General features: G+C 43.8%; 1 protein-coding gene across 1 annotated transcript in view; it reads right to left on the reverse strand.

The window, feature by feature from the left end:
* Positions 1–1,008: 1,008 nt before the first annotated feature.
* Positions 1,009–18,370, reverse strand: part of LOC115776760 (apoptosis-stimulating of p53 protein 2-like) — a 36,728-nt gene continuing 19,366 nt past the window's right edge. Inside the window, exons 5-18 of the mRNA XM_030724525.1 lie at positions 17,795–17,896; positions 17,203–17,380; positions 13,781–13,980; positions 12,202–12,366; positions 9,812–10,031; positions 9,538–9,660; positions 9,185–9,291; positions 8,156–8,552; positions 3,715–4,496; positions 3,466–3,603; positions 3,232–3,365; positions 2,700–2,866; positions 1,582–1,781; positions 1,009–1,165 (exon numbers count right to left, since the gene is read on the reverse strand). Coding sequence (XP_030580385.1) covers positions 1,124–1,165; positions 1,582–1,781; positions 2,700–2,866; positions 3,232–3,365; positions 3,466–3,603; positions 3,715–4,496; positions 8,156–8,552; positions 9,185–9,291; positions 9,538–9,660; positions 9,812–10,031; positions 12,202–12,366; positions 13,781–13,980; positions 17,203–17,380; positions 17,795–17,896 — 2,955 coding nt within the window. The 3' untranslated portion in view covers positions 1,009–1,123. The remainder of the gene's footprint in view (positions 1,166–1,581; positions 1,782–2,699; positions 2,867–3,231; positions 3,366–3,465; positions 3,604–3,714; positions 4,497–8,155; positions 8,553–9,184; positions 9,292–9,537; positions 9,661–9,811; positions 10,032–12,201; positions 12,367–13,780; positions 13,981–17,202; positions 17,381–17,794; positions 17,897–18,370) is intronic.

Here is an 18,370-nt window from a genome sequence, read left to right on the forward strand (position 1 = left end):
TTTGCAACAAACTTTCAGAACAAGTGTTTCTCCTCGCCGTGTGGAGAATATCCTCTATGGGACCGAGGAAGCATTAAAGAACCACACTTTAGTCACACTACTCTGAGCCGGGGGGTCCTGAGCTGGGTGCTGTACTGCAAAGCTAGTTCAGCAGACCTGGGGTATCTTTCCCTTATCTTACCCTAACACTGGCAGTGTGGACAAATGGTCACACAAAGCTGGCCATGAACTCGCCAAGTTAACCCAAAATGTTCCTATTTGTGGGTTTCTACAGCACGTGTGGGATAGTAAGAAATGATGGAAAACTTTATCAGTTTGGAAAACTAAATAAAGGCAGAAAGGAATTATAATTATCATTTAGTAGCAGTATTAGTGGACCTTTATCATTTGTATCCATTAAATTTGTACAAACATTCAAATATTAAATTATTGATCAATCATTTGTGTGAAACGTTTGTACGCGTGGTTTACACACAGATTTGTTCATACACACACGCTCTAAATGGATTTCACAACTAATCTGAACAGAAGTTTTTTTTCTTCTTACAAAGATATTATGAATATCAGTTATCATTGAATATATAAAGACACCATCATCATTGTGGGCACTGTATTGTTAAAATAAAGCTTCCCACTTCTAGTTTGCACAATCCACAAATTTGTTCCAAAATTATGTTCCCACAAATAATCGTGTTCACAAATCCTTTTGTTTTCACCTCCTGTGCATTCTTGGTGTTTCTGGGCCTCCGTACAACAGCCACAGTTTGCTGAATACATTAAAACTGCAGGCTGATGCAGACTAAAACTCCCAACAAAATCAAGGGTTTGTAGTTCACTACAGTAATGAATGAACATTTTCTACATTTTTTCTTTATTGCTGTTGTTACTGTTAGAATTAAATGAACTCTTATTAAAGGAAGCAGGAGAGCTGCTGTTTCTGCGCTCCATCGGCTGGTTTTTAAACACCAAACGTAGATCCAATGAAAGATCCAGAAACGTTTCCACAGTTTCTTTTTTAAAATTTATTTTTTAAAAATCAGCAACATTAACATTTTTTTTTTTCCTGCGCTGCTCCTCTCTTGTGGAAACAGTTTATTCCTCCAAAGGAGATACGAGCCGTCTGTTAAGCCAGGCTCCTTTGCCTGGGCTTGATCCTCAGATAGAGCTGGGAATAAAAGATAGACAGTTTCTCATTAAAACACCAGTAAGATAACATGCTGAAACGTCAGACTTAAGACTGTTGAGTAACAGGATTCACAAAGCTGTTTTGAAATCCGATTAAAGCATATGACATTTAGGGCCAACTTGAAGTAACGGCAGAGTGACGCTGGCAGCGGAGACGGTTCGATTTGTGCGCAGCAGGAAATCATCCTTTATTACAGACACGGAGATTGAAGCAAGACAAGAAATTGTAGTTTTCTATTCTTCTGAGTCGTTTTTTGCTTTAACAAAAAGTTTTAAATGCTGGTGTAATGTGACCTTAAACCCAGACATTTGAACATTTTGTTATGAGTAGCTTCAGTCTGAAATGTTTATAGAAGGTCTATCAGCAAAAAGAAAAAGAACATTTTGGCAGCTCACCCCCAGAAAGTTTCGGGGGATGTATCCCTCGCGGTCACCGCACCGTGCCCACCACCACTCAGTTTCCACCTCGTCCTCCCGCCTCAGCACCGTCATGCAGTCGCCCTCGCTGAATCCGAGCTCGTCGTCACTCTGAGAGTCGTAGTCCCACAGGGCGTACACCACACCGTGGTTCATCACACCCATCTTCTCCTGAACACCTACAGACACACACACACGGGTTAAAAGTTAAAGGAATCACTGTCTGGGATTCTTTAATCTTTTACATGAAACCAACCAAGATTAGCAGTCCACTGCTATACAGGGAACATTTTATGATACGGTTTTTTGTTTTATGGTATGTTGTATGGGAGGAAATAAACAACTACTACTTAAATGTTCCATGTATTGTTGTAATTAAATATATTTTGATGGGAAGAATGGTTTATTGGGTATATCAGGTCAAATTTACCCGACCTTAGTGATAGCATTACAAAGCTGCACGGTCATGTTCTAGGGTTAAGAATGCCATTAAGAGCACAATCTCTTATTCAGTGATCCTCGAACACTTAAATGACACATGAAACTCCTTCAGTGGACCTGAAACAACCTCAGAGATCCCTCAAACATCAGTGCCGACACCAGTGACCTCATGAGCAGTTGCTGGAAGTTACAAAAACTCCCCAAAACTCCACCTGTCCACCCGTGAAGCCTTAAATGTTTCCCAAACTAATTCCACTTTAAAAAAAAGAGGTTAAGTTAAAGACATCTAACACCTTCATCCTTCTTTTCTCCTTAAAAAACTTCCTCATGACAACTTAAATTCCCTCAGAGGTTATGGAAGTCCCCTTCAGGAATTGTCAAGCCTATGAGAAAACAAGCAAAAACTATGAGACATGTACTGTAAATAGATTCTGAGCCTCAAAACCTAACCCTAAAATCTATTCAAGCACACTGAAATACCTAAAAAGATTGCAAAAATAAATAAATTGTGTTGTGGTGGCAGTCCCTGCGAAGGTTCCCTCCACATTCACTGGATATCCTGGAACCTCCCCAGAACTTCTGAAATGTCCCGATGGGCTCTAGAAAACTTTTCCAAAATTAATTCACTGATCGCAACCAACTCAGTTTTGTCTCACCATAGAGGAACTGGGAGCACTGGGCATATCCATCTTCCATCTCCTCACACTTGTCAGCAGCTGTCTGCATGTCACTGTATGTCGTGGCAAATACAGCTGCCCCAGACTCGACAAGGAACTTACAGATCTGAACGTTGTTACAGGACGCAGCACAGTGAAGGGGCGTCCTGGAAATGAGGACAGAGTAGTTAATGAAGACCAGTGCTGTGCCAACTGAAATTTTGATTTCTTCCTACCATAGACAGCATAAAAAGTGGGCATAGCTTCTAAGTCAGAAAAGTGAAGCCAATGACCACCAGGGGGCGGAAAGAGTACCACATAAGAGGACTACCCAGGATACACTCTTTGGCTTATGAGGTGGGACTAGCAAGTTGTTCGCCATTGAGCACATGGTTATACAAATCAGAGCAACACCTTGTGTGCCACATGTGAAACAATCAGCTCTTCAAAATGGGGCTTTAGAAGCCAATGGGAGGTGTCACTGTGGCTAAGTCCATCTTTTATACTGTCCATGTTTCCTACACAGGCTCACCAGCCGTCACTGTCGGCAGCATTAACATTGACACCAAACTGAACCAAAAACTTGACAATCTCAGTGTGGCCAGTACAGACAGCGTTGTGCAGTGCCGTGATGCCCTCGTCGTTCGGCATACTAGGGTCCTCCACCTGCAAGACACACATGGTAACATATAAAGAACAATTCAGGAGTTTGCAAGTATAAATCTTTCTCGTGGATCTGCAAAGCAAGGACAGCTTTGTGACTCACATCGTAGATAATCCTCTGGAGAAGGTCGTACTCGCCCTCCAGAGATGAGTCCAGCAGCAGGGCCAAAGGATTGAACTTGACCCGCAGATTGTGGTTGGTCCGCTCTGAGCCAGCTTTACGGAGGATTGATTTCTTACCCTAAGAAGAAAACAGAAGAACAGCAACAAATCAGCATTTTTGTTTGTTTTTTAGGTGAACTGGACTTTTAAGAACCTCTCAGAATCTATTTGTTAGTATCACCTCACTCACCAGCGGCACTGTGACCTGTCCTGTGACCTCTGGTGGGTGCAGGTTAACAGCATCATCTCCCTGCTCCAAATCCCCACAGCTGGGATAAGGTGGGGGTGGGTAAGGAGGGAACTCCTCTAGAAACTGTTCCTGGTGAGCTAAGGTTGATGGACACACTTCTTCCTCCTTCTCCTTGCCCTCCAGTGGGGGTGGCATGGAGTGGCAGGAAGTGGGGTCGGAGATGCGTGAACGAGGGGGTAGTGGGGGCGGGGTCAAACTTTCCTCGGGGCTCTCAGCGAGTGGCTCTTTCAGGCCAGATCCACTTTCGTTCTCAGCCCTGGCTGCTACATCTGTGCCACCCATCCTGTCCTCATGAACTGTGGGTTGCATGTACATCCCTGCTGTACCAACTGTCTCCATGGGGATGGTTTCCATGGCAGCCAGAGTGGTTTTCTGGTACAGCAGTTTCTGGATGTTGGGTCCTGCTGGGCCTTCAGGCTCTGTGATTGAGTTGCGTTTCTTCAGGGGACGTGGTGCGTGGTGCAGCCGGCGGCGGAGAGCCTCCAGATCAGCATCGCTGGGGTTCCGGTGAGGGTTTGATAAGAAGGGGAGGAGCTTGGTGGGGCTGAGCGGGCGAGGGACGCTGCCTTCCACCGTTTCTCCTCCGATGCCTTCACTGTTACCTGGGCAACTACTGTCAGCCTCACTTCCGTCAGGTCCACAAAACCCAGAACTGAAGGAATTGTTTTCGGAGCTGATCGACTGCTGCTTGCTGCTGGCTGGGAGGACCGGTTTTCCATACACTGCAAAAGAAGAGACAGTAAGCTGGTTCACTAGAAGTTTCTAACAGCAAGCTTTATTTGTCCTCTATAAAACAAAAGCACAAATTACAAATTATATCCATGAACCTTGATTTGGATGAGAAAAAAAAAAACTTCACCCAAAACATCCTTTTCAAGAGAAAATGATTTTCTTTAGTAAAGGATTTATTTTCACTTTTCCATTACATTTCTATAGAAAAGGAGGAACATGACTTCATGTGCATCATTTAGATTAGACTTAATGAACTCATCTCTGTGTTTTTGTGTTTTAATTGTATCTCTTTCTATATACACTATATTGCCAAAAATATTTGTTCGTCTGTCTTCACAAACATATGACCTTGAGTGACATTTTTGACCATTCTTCCAGATACACATTTGTGAGGTCAGACACTGATTGGACACTGTTGGAAGAAAAGTCCTGACTCACAGTTTTCACTCTAATTCATCCCAAAGGTGTTCTATCAGGTTGAGGTCAGGACTCTGTGCAGGCCTGTCAAGTTCTTCCACACCAAACTCGCTCATCCGTGTCTTTATGGACCTGCATTGTGCACTAGTTTGCAGTTATTTTGGAACAAGAAGAAACTGTTCCCACAAAGTTGGGAGCAAGAAATTGCCCAAAATGTCTCGGTATGATGAAGCATTAAGAGTTCCTTTCACTGGAACTAAAGGACTGAGCAAAACTCCTGAAAAACAACCACACACCATAATTCCCCCTCCACCAAACTTTACACCTGGCACAATACAGTCAGACAAGTTCCATTCTCTGCAAAAAAGTTGACAACCTCTGCGCTGATATGGAAAAATCCTACAAATGGCTGGACAAAGTTGGGCCGAAAGACAGCACAGAGGCACTAATCATGGCTATCGGGACATGGAATGTCACCTCTCTGGGGGGGAAGGAACTCGAGCTAGTGCATGAGGTTGAGGGATATTGGCTAAATATATTCGGGCTAAACTCAACCCACGGCCTGGGCTCTGGAACCAGTCTCCAGGTGAGAGGCTGGACTCTGTTCCAGTTTGCAGTTGCCCACAGTGAGAGGTGGCATACTGCAGTGGGTATCCTTATATCCCCTCAGTTTGCTGCCTGTACGTTGGAGCTTTCACTGGTGGATGAGAGGGTCATTTCCCTACACATTCAGGTCAGGGAATGGGTACTGACTGTTTGTGCATATGTGCCAAATAACCGTTCAGAGTACCCAGTCTTCTTGGAATTGCTAGGTGGGGTGCTCAAAGGTGTTTAATCCAGTGACTTCATCGTCCTACTGGGAGACTTGACTCACATTGGCAATGACAGTGAGATCTGGAGGGGCGTGATTGGGAGGAATGGCCTGTCTGGACTGAACCCGAGTGGTGTTTTGTTATTGGACTTCTGTGCAAACTATAGTTTGTCCATAACGAATATGTTTGAATATATAAGGATGTCCATAAGTGCACATTGTACCAGGACACCCTAGGTTGCAGGCCGATGATCGATTTTGTAATTATATCATCAGATCTGTGGCCGTATGTTCTGGACACTCAGGTGAAGAGAAGAGCTGAGCTGTCAACTGATCACCAGTGGGGAGTTGGATCAGGTGGCAGAGGAGGATGCTGGAGAGACCTGGTGCACCTAAACATATACTAGCAGCATGGCTTCTTCTCCAGTCCCTCCTGCACTTCCCTGCTCTGTGTGTCAGATGTTTAACTACTCCTCAGCCTCCTTCACCAGTAACAACTGTAGCCTGTTGGTGGCTTTGGAGGTCAGGCTAGTAAATTGGAGACCCGACTCTGCACACTGAAAAATCCTGTAGCTAGCCAGGCCCCTGTAGTTGATGGGGACCAAGATAGCTTAGCTGCCATTAGCTCTTCCCAAACAGATCCTGAGCAGCTGGGAAAGCTGGCTGGGTGACTGTGACGAGGAAGTGTAGTCCTAAACAGAAGCCCTCAGTACGCCACTCACTCATTCACGTCTTTTCCTTTTATGTGATTAATGTTTTTTGTACACGGCCCCTGAAAGAAATAAAGTTGAAAAAAATACAGTAGGGATGCTCTGGAAATGCCTGGCAGAGGCAAGATCTTCAACTCCCACCTGTGGCAGAACTTCAACAACATTCTGAGGGCAGTTAAGAACCAAGTTCAAATGGAACATGTTCTGCATCTGTGTTGTTGAGGCTGCTGCACGGAGCTTTCACTGCAAGGTGGTTGGTGTCTGTCGTGGTGGTAATCCCTGAACCAGATGGTGGACACCGAGGGTGAAGGGAGCCATCAACCTAAAGGAGGAGTCCTATCAGGCTCAGTTAGCCTGTGGGACTTCAGGTACCGGCAGGCCAAGCGGAATGCAGCTCGAGTGGTGGCTGAAACAAAAACTCAGGTGTGGGAGGAGTTGAATGAGTCCATGGAAAAAGACTTTTGGACTGCTTTGATGTGATTCTGGCAAACTGTCAGGTGACTCAGGAAGGGAAAGCAGTTCTCTACCCATATGGTGTATAGTGTGGGTGGGGCGTTGCTGACTTCAATTGAGGTTAGTCGGGTGGTGGAAGGAATACTTCGAGGACCTCCTTAATCCCACTGAGATGCCTTCTTTAGTGAAAGCAGAGTATGGAGACAAGGGGACAACTCGCCAATCACTGGGGGTGAGTTCACTGAGGTAGGTAGACGACTCCTTAGTGGCAGGGCCCCAGGGGTGGATGAAAATTGCCCTGGGTTCCTGAAGGCTCTGGATGTTGTAGGGTTGTCTTGGTTGGCTGCAGTGTCAAGTGGAGATCTGGGGGCACTGCCTCTGGATTGGCAAAGTGGGGTGTGGTCCCCATTTTCAATAAGGGGGACCAGAGAGTGTGCTCCAACTATCAACTATCACACTCTTCAGCCTCCCTGGTAGGCCGATGCCAGGGTGCTGGAAAGGAGAGTTCATTCATTAGTCAAACCCCAGATTCAGAAGGAACAATGCAGTTTTCATCCTGGTCGTGGAACGCTGGACCAGCGCTGGACCAGAGTTTACCCATCCAGTCTATGTGTTTTGTGGACTTGGAAAAAGCATTTGATAAGGGAGGGAAGAAAGGAGGGATAGATGGATGGATGATTAAATGAACATGTTCAACCAGTACTGAAAATGTTCACTTCACCAATAGACTACATAGCAAAAGCAAATCAAGTGCTGTCTAAATCACTGCCTGATAACGTGCGTGAATATACCAATCAAAGCTGTTTCAACGTGCAGCATGGAGATTCCTGAATGTAGTCTCAACAAGTATGTGACAGAGGAAATGTACAGGCATCTCACAGCTATCGAGTACTTTGGTACAAGTTTTATTTGCATCCATCATGCAGGTATAATGAATGGCTTTATTTTTTGCTTCTAGAAGATTGGGTTATTGGGTGAATTAACCCCTATTTGTCTTCAAAGATGTTTTAACTGAAGCACAATGTAGCACAATGCAAAAGTGAAACTTTTCTGCTGGTTTTATTTCATGTTAAATTTTGGTACTTTTTATTTATATTTTTCAACTAAAAGATGTAAATTTTGGTAAATAAAGAGGACCAATAATCATGATATCAGAAATGATTGAAATAATCGGGATAATAATTTTGGCCATAATTGTACAACCCTACATTAGCAGGGAGAGTATTTTAACACAGTGGCAGGTGTATGAGTGGATCACCTCGGGGCTGGCTCCGGGGCAGTGTTCCCTGACTGCTGGGTTGGTAGCCTTTCCCTGGCGTAGCCTGCTGAGTGTACATCGAGTAGATCGATGAAGCCGCCAGTGTCTGAGGTTTCTGCAGCACAGGAGGGGGACCATCAGAGGGGTCTGGGGTGTAGGGTCGCACAGCAGCAGCTGGAGGACTCTCCTGTTTGTTGGGCAAAGGGAGGGTGTTGCTGTGGCTGGAGAGAATTCCTGGAGCCCTGAGGAGGCCCCCAACTGGCTTCACCTTACCAGGGAAGGTGCCCGTGCTATAGGGGGGTTTGGAGAAAGCTGACGGGCCAGAAGAGGAGAAAGATTTAGGCTTACTGGGAACTGGAGGTGGTGCTGTCAGCTTGGACAGACTTTTGCTTGAGGCCTGAAAGTGAGAGCAAACATGGAAACACAGTGTTATACTCAGATAAGGATTATATAACTGCTAAATACAGAAACTGAAGTAAAATGAAGCAATGAATCAAACTTCTGTATCAAAATGAGGGGAAATGTAAAATAGTTTTACATTAAAATTATAAGAGCTCCACAGCTAACAACCAGTTTGATAAATTGTTGTATTTAACTTTGCACCAGCTTTACTTTGAGCTTTTTTATGACTGAACATGAAAACATCTGTATAAGCACAACCGTGTGTACGTTTCTGTTTTGCACTAAACACAAATGAGTTTTGGGAAGATTTGACAGCATGTTATTAATCAAGATCTGCACATCCATCAGCTGAATGAGCTGTATGGCTATACAAGACAATCCTGTTACTAACTTATTCAATTCTTGATTTTGTTTATTGCCTATTCTTCTTGATTTCCGGTTGAGAAAGCTTTTATTTTGAAATTCTTGTGTCTTCTTAACTTCAAATAGCTGTATTTCACCATTAGGTTGATTTTGATTAGCCTAATAAGGTTCATTAAATTACTGCTATCACAGGGACAGACCTTTCTGAAGATAAAAAAAGCATGAAAGTTGAAATGAATAGACATGAATGAAGTCCATTGATACCTGATTGTCCCTTAGCAGGTTCTCAGTGAAGCGACCGGATCGTGCGGGTATAGGAGGCGGGATGTCAGACCCAGAGTAGCCCTTCATATCTGTGGCACTCTCACCACCTACAAAAGAGAAAGTAACTTAAAGTAACTCAAACATCTGTGGGACTGTATCTATCAGACCTCATTCCTTATCTTCTCAGGCTGATTTCTTTTAAAATGCAGCCATGAATGCAGACCATCCTTAATTTAGGCTTTAATGTGTCAGACCGAGAAGTCAACAACAAATAATAGTAAAGCCACAGAAAGGCTAGACCCTCTGTTTTCAGAGAAGAAACCAGAAACAACATCATATATAACCTAACTGACCTGAATCGCGGCGGCTTAGGTTGGACATGCGAGGCAGAGTGGAGGCATGCTCGTAATCCCCACTGGATTCAGAAAATGAGCTGTCCCAGTCAGAGAGTTTGCTTGGTTTTGAGGTGTTAAAACCTGAGAAGCAGAGACAATCACATCAGATACACTTTTGGTACTAAAAAAGTACTGACGTTTCAAATATTTAAATGGTGTTTTAGCACGCTAGGATAGACTCACTGACACAGAAAAACGTACTTCTTAAATCACATAAAGCAGAAAAGCGTACCTGAGGCTGGTTTGACCGGCCTTGGAGGCGGCTTCAGTGATGAGTCGGGCATGGGCAGGGTGGCAGTGCCATCTGGGTATGCCGGCTTCACCAGAATCTCCTGGCGGGTCGGCACTGGAGGCCCCTGAGAGCTTGATGTGGAGGACGACTGGATGTACGGCCCCACCGCTGCCACTCTGGAGCCCATGCCATGTTGTGGGGCTGTGCTGTCTGAAGCCACCTGGAAGGAACAGAAATGTTTGACTGTCGTAGCCTTTTTAGTCGGTATTTAATACCACATCTTGTATATTAAGCAAGCAACTACAAAGCAAGCTGTTTTGTTAGAAGAAAAAAAATCTAACTAACCTAATCTAGAAAATGTTGCAGATAATTTTACAAAAAATAAGGAAATCTGTGTTTGGTTGATTATTTCTTTGTTGTAACAATGCTTCATGATAATAAATCTTACACTGTTGCAAAGTCTGTTTATTTCCCCTCAAATGGAGCCACGTTTGTAAGGAAAATGTATTATGTGGGTTGAGCAGCAGAGTTGCGTATGTGGGTTGTGCCCATGAAAATGGGCGCCAAATCTTCTCTGCTAATGCCAAAAAACTTTTTCTGCTATTGACTCTTGTTGTTATTTAATGGATTGGATGATTGAAGTCTGAAGAAACACGACATATTTAACAATTTATTCACATAACACACGGCAGCATGTGGAAGAACCATACACAGTCACCACAGCCTGGCACCTCCTCCTCATGCTGGTCACCAGCTCGGTTACACCCTGCTGTGGGATGGCATCCCATTCTTTTTTATTGCATACAAAGAGATGAAAGAGTTAAAACCAGATAATTTACGTATCATTTATAGAGCTGTGCTCAGGGGTTACACTGGGCCGGACAGGGACATTTGATATCCTGGAAACTTAAAGCTTACATTATTAATTCAGCTCTTGGATCTGTATATGATGTGAAGTTGTGTTTTTTTCATATTTTGAAACAAACTGAGGTACACGAACTTTATGTTATTCAAAGATTGTCTGAAAATACTGCAGTTTAGTGCAGGATAAACAGGTTAGTTTGCTGTACTGTGGTGAATTTACACTAAAGCTCTGTGTTGGATTGGTGCACTGTGAGTGTGGTGTTCATGGTCAGAGTTACAGGTTACATCAAGTGTAGCAGAGATGAGTTTGAATTTAAGCTGATGATGCTGAGATTCATTCACTGAATTCAACATTTATACCAGCTGCAAACTGTCAGTGTAAAGACAATATGAACAGTATGCTGTCAGTGTAGGGGATGGAAATCAGCCAAGATAGCTTTGTAAACTAGTGGGTTACATCGTGTTGAATTCAGCTGTGTAAAAGAGCAGCAGCAGCTCAGGTCAGCTGACCACAGCCTGACACAAAGAAAATCTACTGGAGCTCACAATAGAAATTATTGTGAGCTGGGACTCTTTGCCCCACGCTGAGCCACTGCCGATCTTAGAGTTCCCCCACCTGCTGAATCACACTGTAACCCCTGACTGCACTCGTTTCCTGTTCATGTGAGGCAGAGTCACTCTCTACACTGCAGGTAACAAAAATAGAGCTTAATAAAAACCCTCTCTTTTTCTCTGCTTGTGTTTTACATAACAGTGTTCATTAGAATTTAGACTGAAATAAAGTTTGTATTCTCATGTAATAATATTGTTTTATTATTACTTTAATATAGAACAAGGTTCAGTTATCTTTGCACAAAAATAGCTGTTAGAAACATCCTCCAAAGAACTACTTTTACTTTGTTACTTTAAGTACATTTAGGACCCTGTACTTTTTTATTTTTACTTGCGTACAGATGTACAGTACTTCAACTTTTACTAGAGTATTTTTTTAACACAAGTATCTGTACTTTTATTTAAGTACAGAATCTCTGTACTTTTGCCACCTCTGCAAACAGCACACCTAAGATGATCTCAGAATTGTTCAATGGGGTTGAGGTCAGGACCGCAGGATGGCCTTTCAATCTTCTCCACTCCCAAATTCTAGAGGTAGTCTCTGATAAACCCGCTCTGGTGGGGGGAGCGCATCTTGGAGGATGGAGTTCAGTCCCAGACTGTGAAGACTGGGATTGTAGCAGAATCTCATTTTGATATCTCTCTGCATTGAGAGCTTCCAATGATGACAAGCTTGATTGTCAGCACCAGGGGTACCAGAAGCTTCAAACAACAGTCAATAGCAGAATGAGCAGGTTGGCATTTTTCATGAGCACAACCCACATACACAACTCTGCTGCTCAACCCACAAATGCATTTTCCTTACAAACGTGGCTCCATTTAAGGGGAAATACACAGGCTTTCCATTGGTATAACATGTAACATGTAAGACAAAGAAATAATTTCGTTACTTTTTGTGCTGTTTATAAACTCACTGGCTGGTTCTCATTCTGCTGCAGAGCAGCTTTTTTCTTCCACAGCCGCTCCCGGAGCTCAGCCAGCCGACGGTCCATCGAAACCACTTCCAAGTTCCTCTTGTTCAGGCTCTCCCTCTGCTGCTTCAGCCTGGTGCTCTGATCCTGGTTCAGCTTGTTTCTTAGCTGGGTGGGAGAGAGGAAGGTCAGGGTATGATAGAAAAACCAACAGAAGCAATATTGTCTGAATAATAATAATAATGCCTTGATAAATTAAAGGTCATCAGTTCATTTAAGTTGTTTGTGTGGAAAAGAACTTTCTGCACAAATGACCTTAAATGTTACTGTGGGACTGCCTCTTGTAGTTATGCTTACATAATAAGAACAGAGTTTCCCTTCACAGCAAAAAATAACTTTAGCAAAGAGAAAATGAGGAACAGCAGAAACAAACTGAAGGATCTGCTGCACAGATCCAGGAGGAGCCTTCACGCTGATAAAACACAACGGATCAATGAAGTTCCACTCACATCAGTCAGTTTAGAGGAATGCTACAGGGAACTGGAATGAATTAATACATAAAGAAATGTATTTTATATTCAGTGCTGCAGTTTGTTCCTATAGTGACAATTTGATATTTTTCACTATGACACTCAACCATAATGCAGGAGAGGCAGAAATCACCTCAGGTTTGGGCCAAATCAAAGTGTGCTTAATTTGACTGATTAAATATACAGTGATGAACCCCAAGAAATCAATTTTCTGTCTTCAATTTGCTAAAATTCCAGCATTCCACCAGTTCAGGAGAAACAGAAAAAGATTTCTGTGCATTTTTGGCTTCACCAAGTCAATAACAGTAAATTTCAGTGCCACAGTGATGCCGACACTTTGCACATCTGTACCCGTACCACTTCATTCAGTGACATCACCAACATGCAGCTCAGTCGGTCTGTATATTTAATAATCTCTCAGCTTGGCTGTACTGATCATAGAACATTATGATGAAAATAGAGCCAGTGTGCTGCTTTATCCAGCTAATTTGAAAGTCTTCCTGGTTATGTGGTCAGTTACCATGGTAGTCTAACTGTGTTAAAAGAGGGCTGCATTTGGCTGTTTTTTATTTTGTCAGGTCAATTTGGGGGCCTGCACCAATATGAAATCCATATTGATTTCTCATCAGAGGAGCAGACACAGACAGAGAGGGCGTGGCGAGAAGAAAAACTGAAGTGGAGACCGACAGGATGTAACAATGTTGCTGCATCCTCAGAATAAAAACAGTCACTATGTTTCATTTGTCAGATCTCTGTGGGGTTTACCACAGTGGACATGAAGAGAAACAATGGAGTGAAGGAGCCTTTTAGCTCCCTGAAAGAAAAAAAAAAAATTCCCAGGGGAAAATGTGCTTCAAATGGAAAACTGGCTACTTCAGAACTCTGGCTTGAAGCTAAATATACATCACTAACCCATTAATCTGACATCTAGCACATCCCTCAGAGACCCTTTCTTCGTGCCATGCTGTTACCCATGTAGAGACTCCTCCAGGTAGTTTTCTATGAATGACAGAGCTGATATTAGCAGCAGAGATTCTCAGCTGAGATCTCACCTGCAGTTCTTTGTAGAGGCGTTCCAGCTCAGCTGTAGAAGAGATGGTGTGCTGGTGAGGAAGAAAAGGAAGAGGAGGCTCCAGACTGTTGCTCCTCAGTGCCTCCAGCTGGTCGCTCAGCTCCTCCACCCTCGCCACAGCCACCAGCAGCTCTGTCTGCTTCTGATGAAAGAGGCTGGTCATCTGCTCAATCTCCTCCACTGAAACACAATCACATGTGCACAGTTATTAATTGATACTAGTGCCACTGATCCCACAGTACTCATCCACTACTTATTTAAAGAGACTCATTACGCTCATTTTCAGCCTTAAATTTTTGGTTTTGGACTCCACTGGAGTAGCTTTATATGAATCAAAGTTCTTTTTGTACCTCATCCTGGGCCACGAGCATGATTCCCCCCGGCTCATCACCTCATCTGAGGAGATGATTGCAGATGTGAACACTGCTCTACACACCATCCCCATTACAAGCACACCCACAAACACACAGACACGCACACGTGGGGAGAAGAATGCTTGGAAGCCAAAATCAGGGAAGCTCAGATGGCTGTTAGTTGGTTAACTGGCGTACAGAAGGGCATCGTGAGATACGGGTCTTGGATGAAAAAGAGCTGCAACAAGATGTCCATAACTGAGGCTCTAGAGACTACCAAACAAAGGCTCACAGCTCTGGCCACTAGGCTGAAGAGATGTATTAGAGAAGCAGAAGCCAAGGGAACAAATGGCCTGTTCTCCAAAGATTCATCCAAGGTGCACTCTCAGCCACAAGGGAACAATAGCACAAGGGCAGACCCACCCAGAGCAGAGACTGAGCAATACTGGAGGAACATCTGGGACAAAGAGGTGTCACAACACCAAATGGCTGGTGGACCTACAGTAATATGATGCTGGTGTTTCAGCAGTTTCCAGTTCATGGCAGGATTGAGCTTTGGTGGTTCCTGGGTTCTTCTTGAACATCCTAACCAATTTCCTCTCATCTGAGGGTGACAGTTTGGGTCTCCTTACAGACCTTGCCAAAGGGGTTTCACATCTGAATAACTTGTATTTACGTGCAGTTGTTTAAATTGATGATCTTTGAATCTACAGAAATGGCCCAAAAATCTTGACCTTAACCCTGTACAAAATTTGTGAACTGTGATTAAAAGCTGGTCTGTGCCAAGAAACCAACTAATTTACATGGACTTTACCAGTTCTGCCAAGAATTAATAATTGTTAAACATCCAGTGAGCTGGGCACGTGAAAGAGTCACAGTAACATGAAATGAAATGACAGGCAGCTTAATGTAAATTCTGTAATTTCCATAATGATGACCCTGAAACAGGGTTACATTTACTGGATCTCCATTTTCCCTAATCTGGTCCATGCTGTCTGATGGCCAGTTTCCAATAACTCCATTTCATATTCCAGACATCCATCTGCTCTGACAGCGCATGTGGCTATGGACTGATTACTGCTGACTGGGCAGATACACACAGAATATATCCCCAGTCTAATATTTTTATGCCAGCCATTCAGATACATAAAAGTAACAAATGACATGTAAAATTAGTTCAAGCAGGGCTTTTTTTTTTTTCTTCTTCTTTTGGAGCTGTATGATGTCCATCCGAGCAGACAGAATACCAGAATAGTCACTGGCGCCCTGTGCTCTTCACAGATGAGCAGGTTCACCCTGAGCACACGTGACAAACATGAAAGGGTCTGGAGAAGCCGTGGAGAGCATCATGCTGCCTGTACTGTAACATCGTTCAGCATGACCGGTTTGGTGGTGGGTCAGTGATGGTTTGAGGAGGCATATCCATGGAGGGACACACAGACCTCTACATGCTAGGCAACGGCACCCTGGCTGCCATCAGGTATCAGGATGAAGTCCTTGGACCCACTGTCAGACCCTATGCTGGTGCAGTGGCTTCTGAGGTCCTCCTGGTGCACGACAATGCCCGGCCTCATGTGGCACAGTGTGCAGGCAGTTCCTGGAGGATGAAGGAATCGATACCACCAACAGGCCCCCACACTCGCCTGACCAAAATCCAATAGAACACCATACTTCAGTCAGGCAGTTCCTGGAGGATGTATTATTGGTATAATCCCTTCACAACACTTAAGCTGCCAGACTCTCTTGTAATCTTTGCAGTAATTTCTAGTATTTCTCATGTTGTCCACTGTGTTTCTAAGTGAGCTCCTTGTGCTCGTTTTAGATTTCACAGACTTTTCCTTTTGCTCGCTCCTTAGTTGGATTGTTTTCCCCACTCATGGATGACCACTGCTTGTACTGGAATAAAGATTTGGAGTTCTGACTTTTACTCTCGTCCTCTTACTCCTCTGTGTATGTGACAAACAGCTCTGGCTCTAAACCCTGTTTAAGAAGGGTAGCCAGGGAAAAGTTGACTTACAAGAAAGGAACAGAGGGGCTGCACCAGGACCTATTAAGCTGTTCTAAGAGTCAAAGAACAGAAATAGTCGGATATAAGCATATTAAACTTTAAGAAAAGTTTGACAAACTTGTTTAAAAATATAGAAGACTTAGACTGTTTAACTACATGGTGTTTCAGCAGTTTCATAAACAGCTTTCCTGTCACGGGCCACTTAGGCCGAAGCAAAACGGAGGACTCAAATTCAGACAGAGTGGAAACAGCTTCACGAGTTTCAGAATCTTTTTTCTCCATTTCTCAAAAAGAATAAGCAATAAATGCAGGTCACAGAGGCAGCAGGAAGTGAAGACTGGTTCCACAGAGAGGCGAGTCACTAAGCAAGAGGACAGAGAAATGAATCCCAGTGTTCAAAGAGAGGGAAGCCCACAGAGGTTTGAGGCAGAGAATGTGTTGAGAAATTTTGGCTTACTTGGTGAGGTGAATGAGTTCATCCTTAGGTCGCTGGTTTGCAGAGGAGGGAGGTTCCAGAAGGGCAGGCAGGGAAGCCAGGAGCAGTACTCCAAATGCAGGTGACTGTAGGTGAAGACCAGTTATTACCTACCTGTACAACTTACCTGACTCCACATGTGCTCTTGAGCCAGGTGAGGTTTGACTGGAAACACAGAAGTTTGTGGTTTTTGCCCTTCGGCACTAAGGTACCCCATTGAGGCCTGATTTACCACTTAGCAGTAGCAGACTAACTGGCCAAGACTGGAGGCTCAAACTGGTCCTTAAGTACAGGTTACTGATTGCAGTCCCACAACCTGGACTCCAAAGAGGAACAATACTCCCAAACACACCAACCAGTGGAGACTTGACATTTCCAATGTGTTTCCCCCTGCAGATCTTTGACACCTACTCATCAGTTAATGTGCCAAACTTCTCAGTGCATTAGTGTTTCACATTGACTTTACACAATCAGGCCTGATTTCAATAAGGATAAAATACGTTTTACACAATGTTACAAGATCTATCTAATCAAAAGGCAAATGCCCAGATCTCTGTCACACTGACCTAGTTTGCTGTTACTGAGGCGTTTCTGTTCCACCTGACCCCTTAGGGCCCGGACTCGTCGCAGTTTGGCCTCCTGGTTGTGCGCGTTCTCTCGCAGCTGTCGCAGCCGCTCCTGTTCAGACGCCTCCTGCTGCTGCTGCCGGTGATCCTGCAGCTTCAGGAACTGTAGCTGTTGCTCCTGCAGCACAAAGCAAACAGCCCAGTGCATGTCAGGTTTTTAAAGTCGTATCATCCTAACCAGCTGAATAGATTTCTTCCTGATGTACTTTAAATGGAATGAATTGTTTACAGTATTTGTTTTGTGTAAAACACATCTACTAGTTCATCTGAGGCATAAGAGGTTTTGCAGACATTTATCTCTGTTTGACTGGAGATTTTCCTTTCACACAGGGCTTTACTGAGCACACTATTCTACAGATAACAGAGTGGAAAGTAGTTAACAAGGGTCCCTGGGCCATTGTGGAACAAATCAACTGGGAAAAGTGCCAGTAGCTGAATTTGAAGCAGTTTGTTGACTTCATTTATGATATTATTGGCAGTAGTAACAACAGTATAAGTAGTAACTAGCAGTTGCCAATCAGGTGTGTTTTACCTTGGAGGCCAACAGCTGCTGCTGGGCACTGATCTGCTGCTGCTGTCGGGCTGCCAGGTCATGCAGTTCACTCAGCGTCATGTCCAGACGAGGAGCTGAAACCTGCAAAACACCCAGAGTCAGAGTTCACCTTCACACAGTCAGAAACCCTGAAAGACACATTACACTGTCCAGACCTCCCAGTTTCAAGCTGCAATGCACAACTTTCTGTTCATTTCAGGTACAGCACACGTCACAGACACTCTGATGTTTGTGAATTTGTTTCAAGGAGTTTGTTAGTCAGCAGTGAAAATGTTAGCATCTTTGTTAGAACGTCTGCAACAATAATAACAGAAACAGCTCCAGTGCTAACTGCTACTAAAACCATTGAGTGCCGTTTAACATTTTTACCCTCCAGGATGTATTTCTAACAAACAACACACAAATAAGAGACTTCAAGTGGCTGAAAGTTGGTTACTTGTCACTTTTAAAGATGGCGTGCCCTTTCAAACCTCTTCCAGTCTATATGCTAAGCTAGGCCAAGCACAGTCCAGACCTGCCTTTATACTGGACGCACAAAAATGTAATTGATCTAGC

Source organism: Archocentrus centrarchus, unplaced genomic scaffold (genome assembly GCF_007364275.1).
Source record: "Archocentrus centrarchus isolate MPI-CPG fArcCen1 unplaced genomic scaffold, fArcCen1 scaffold_37_ctg1, whole genome shotgun sequence".
NCBI classification, from domain to species: domain Eukaryota; kingdom Metazoa; phylum Chordata; class Actinopteri; order Cichliformes; family Cichlidae; genus Archocentrus; species Archocentrus centrarchus.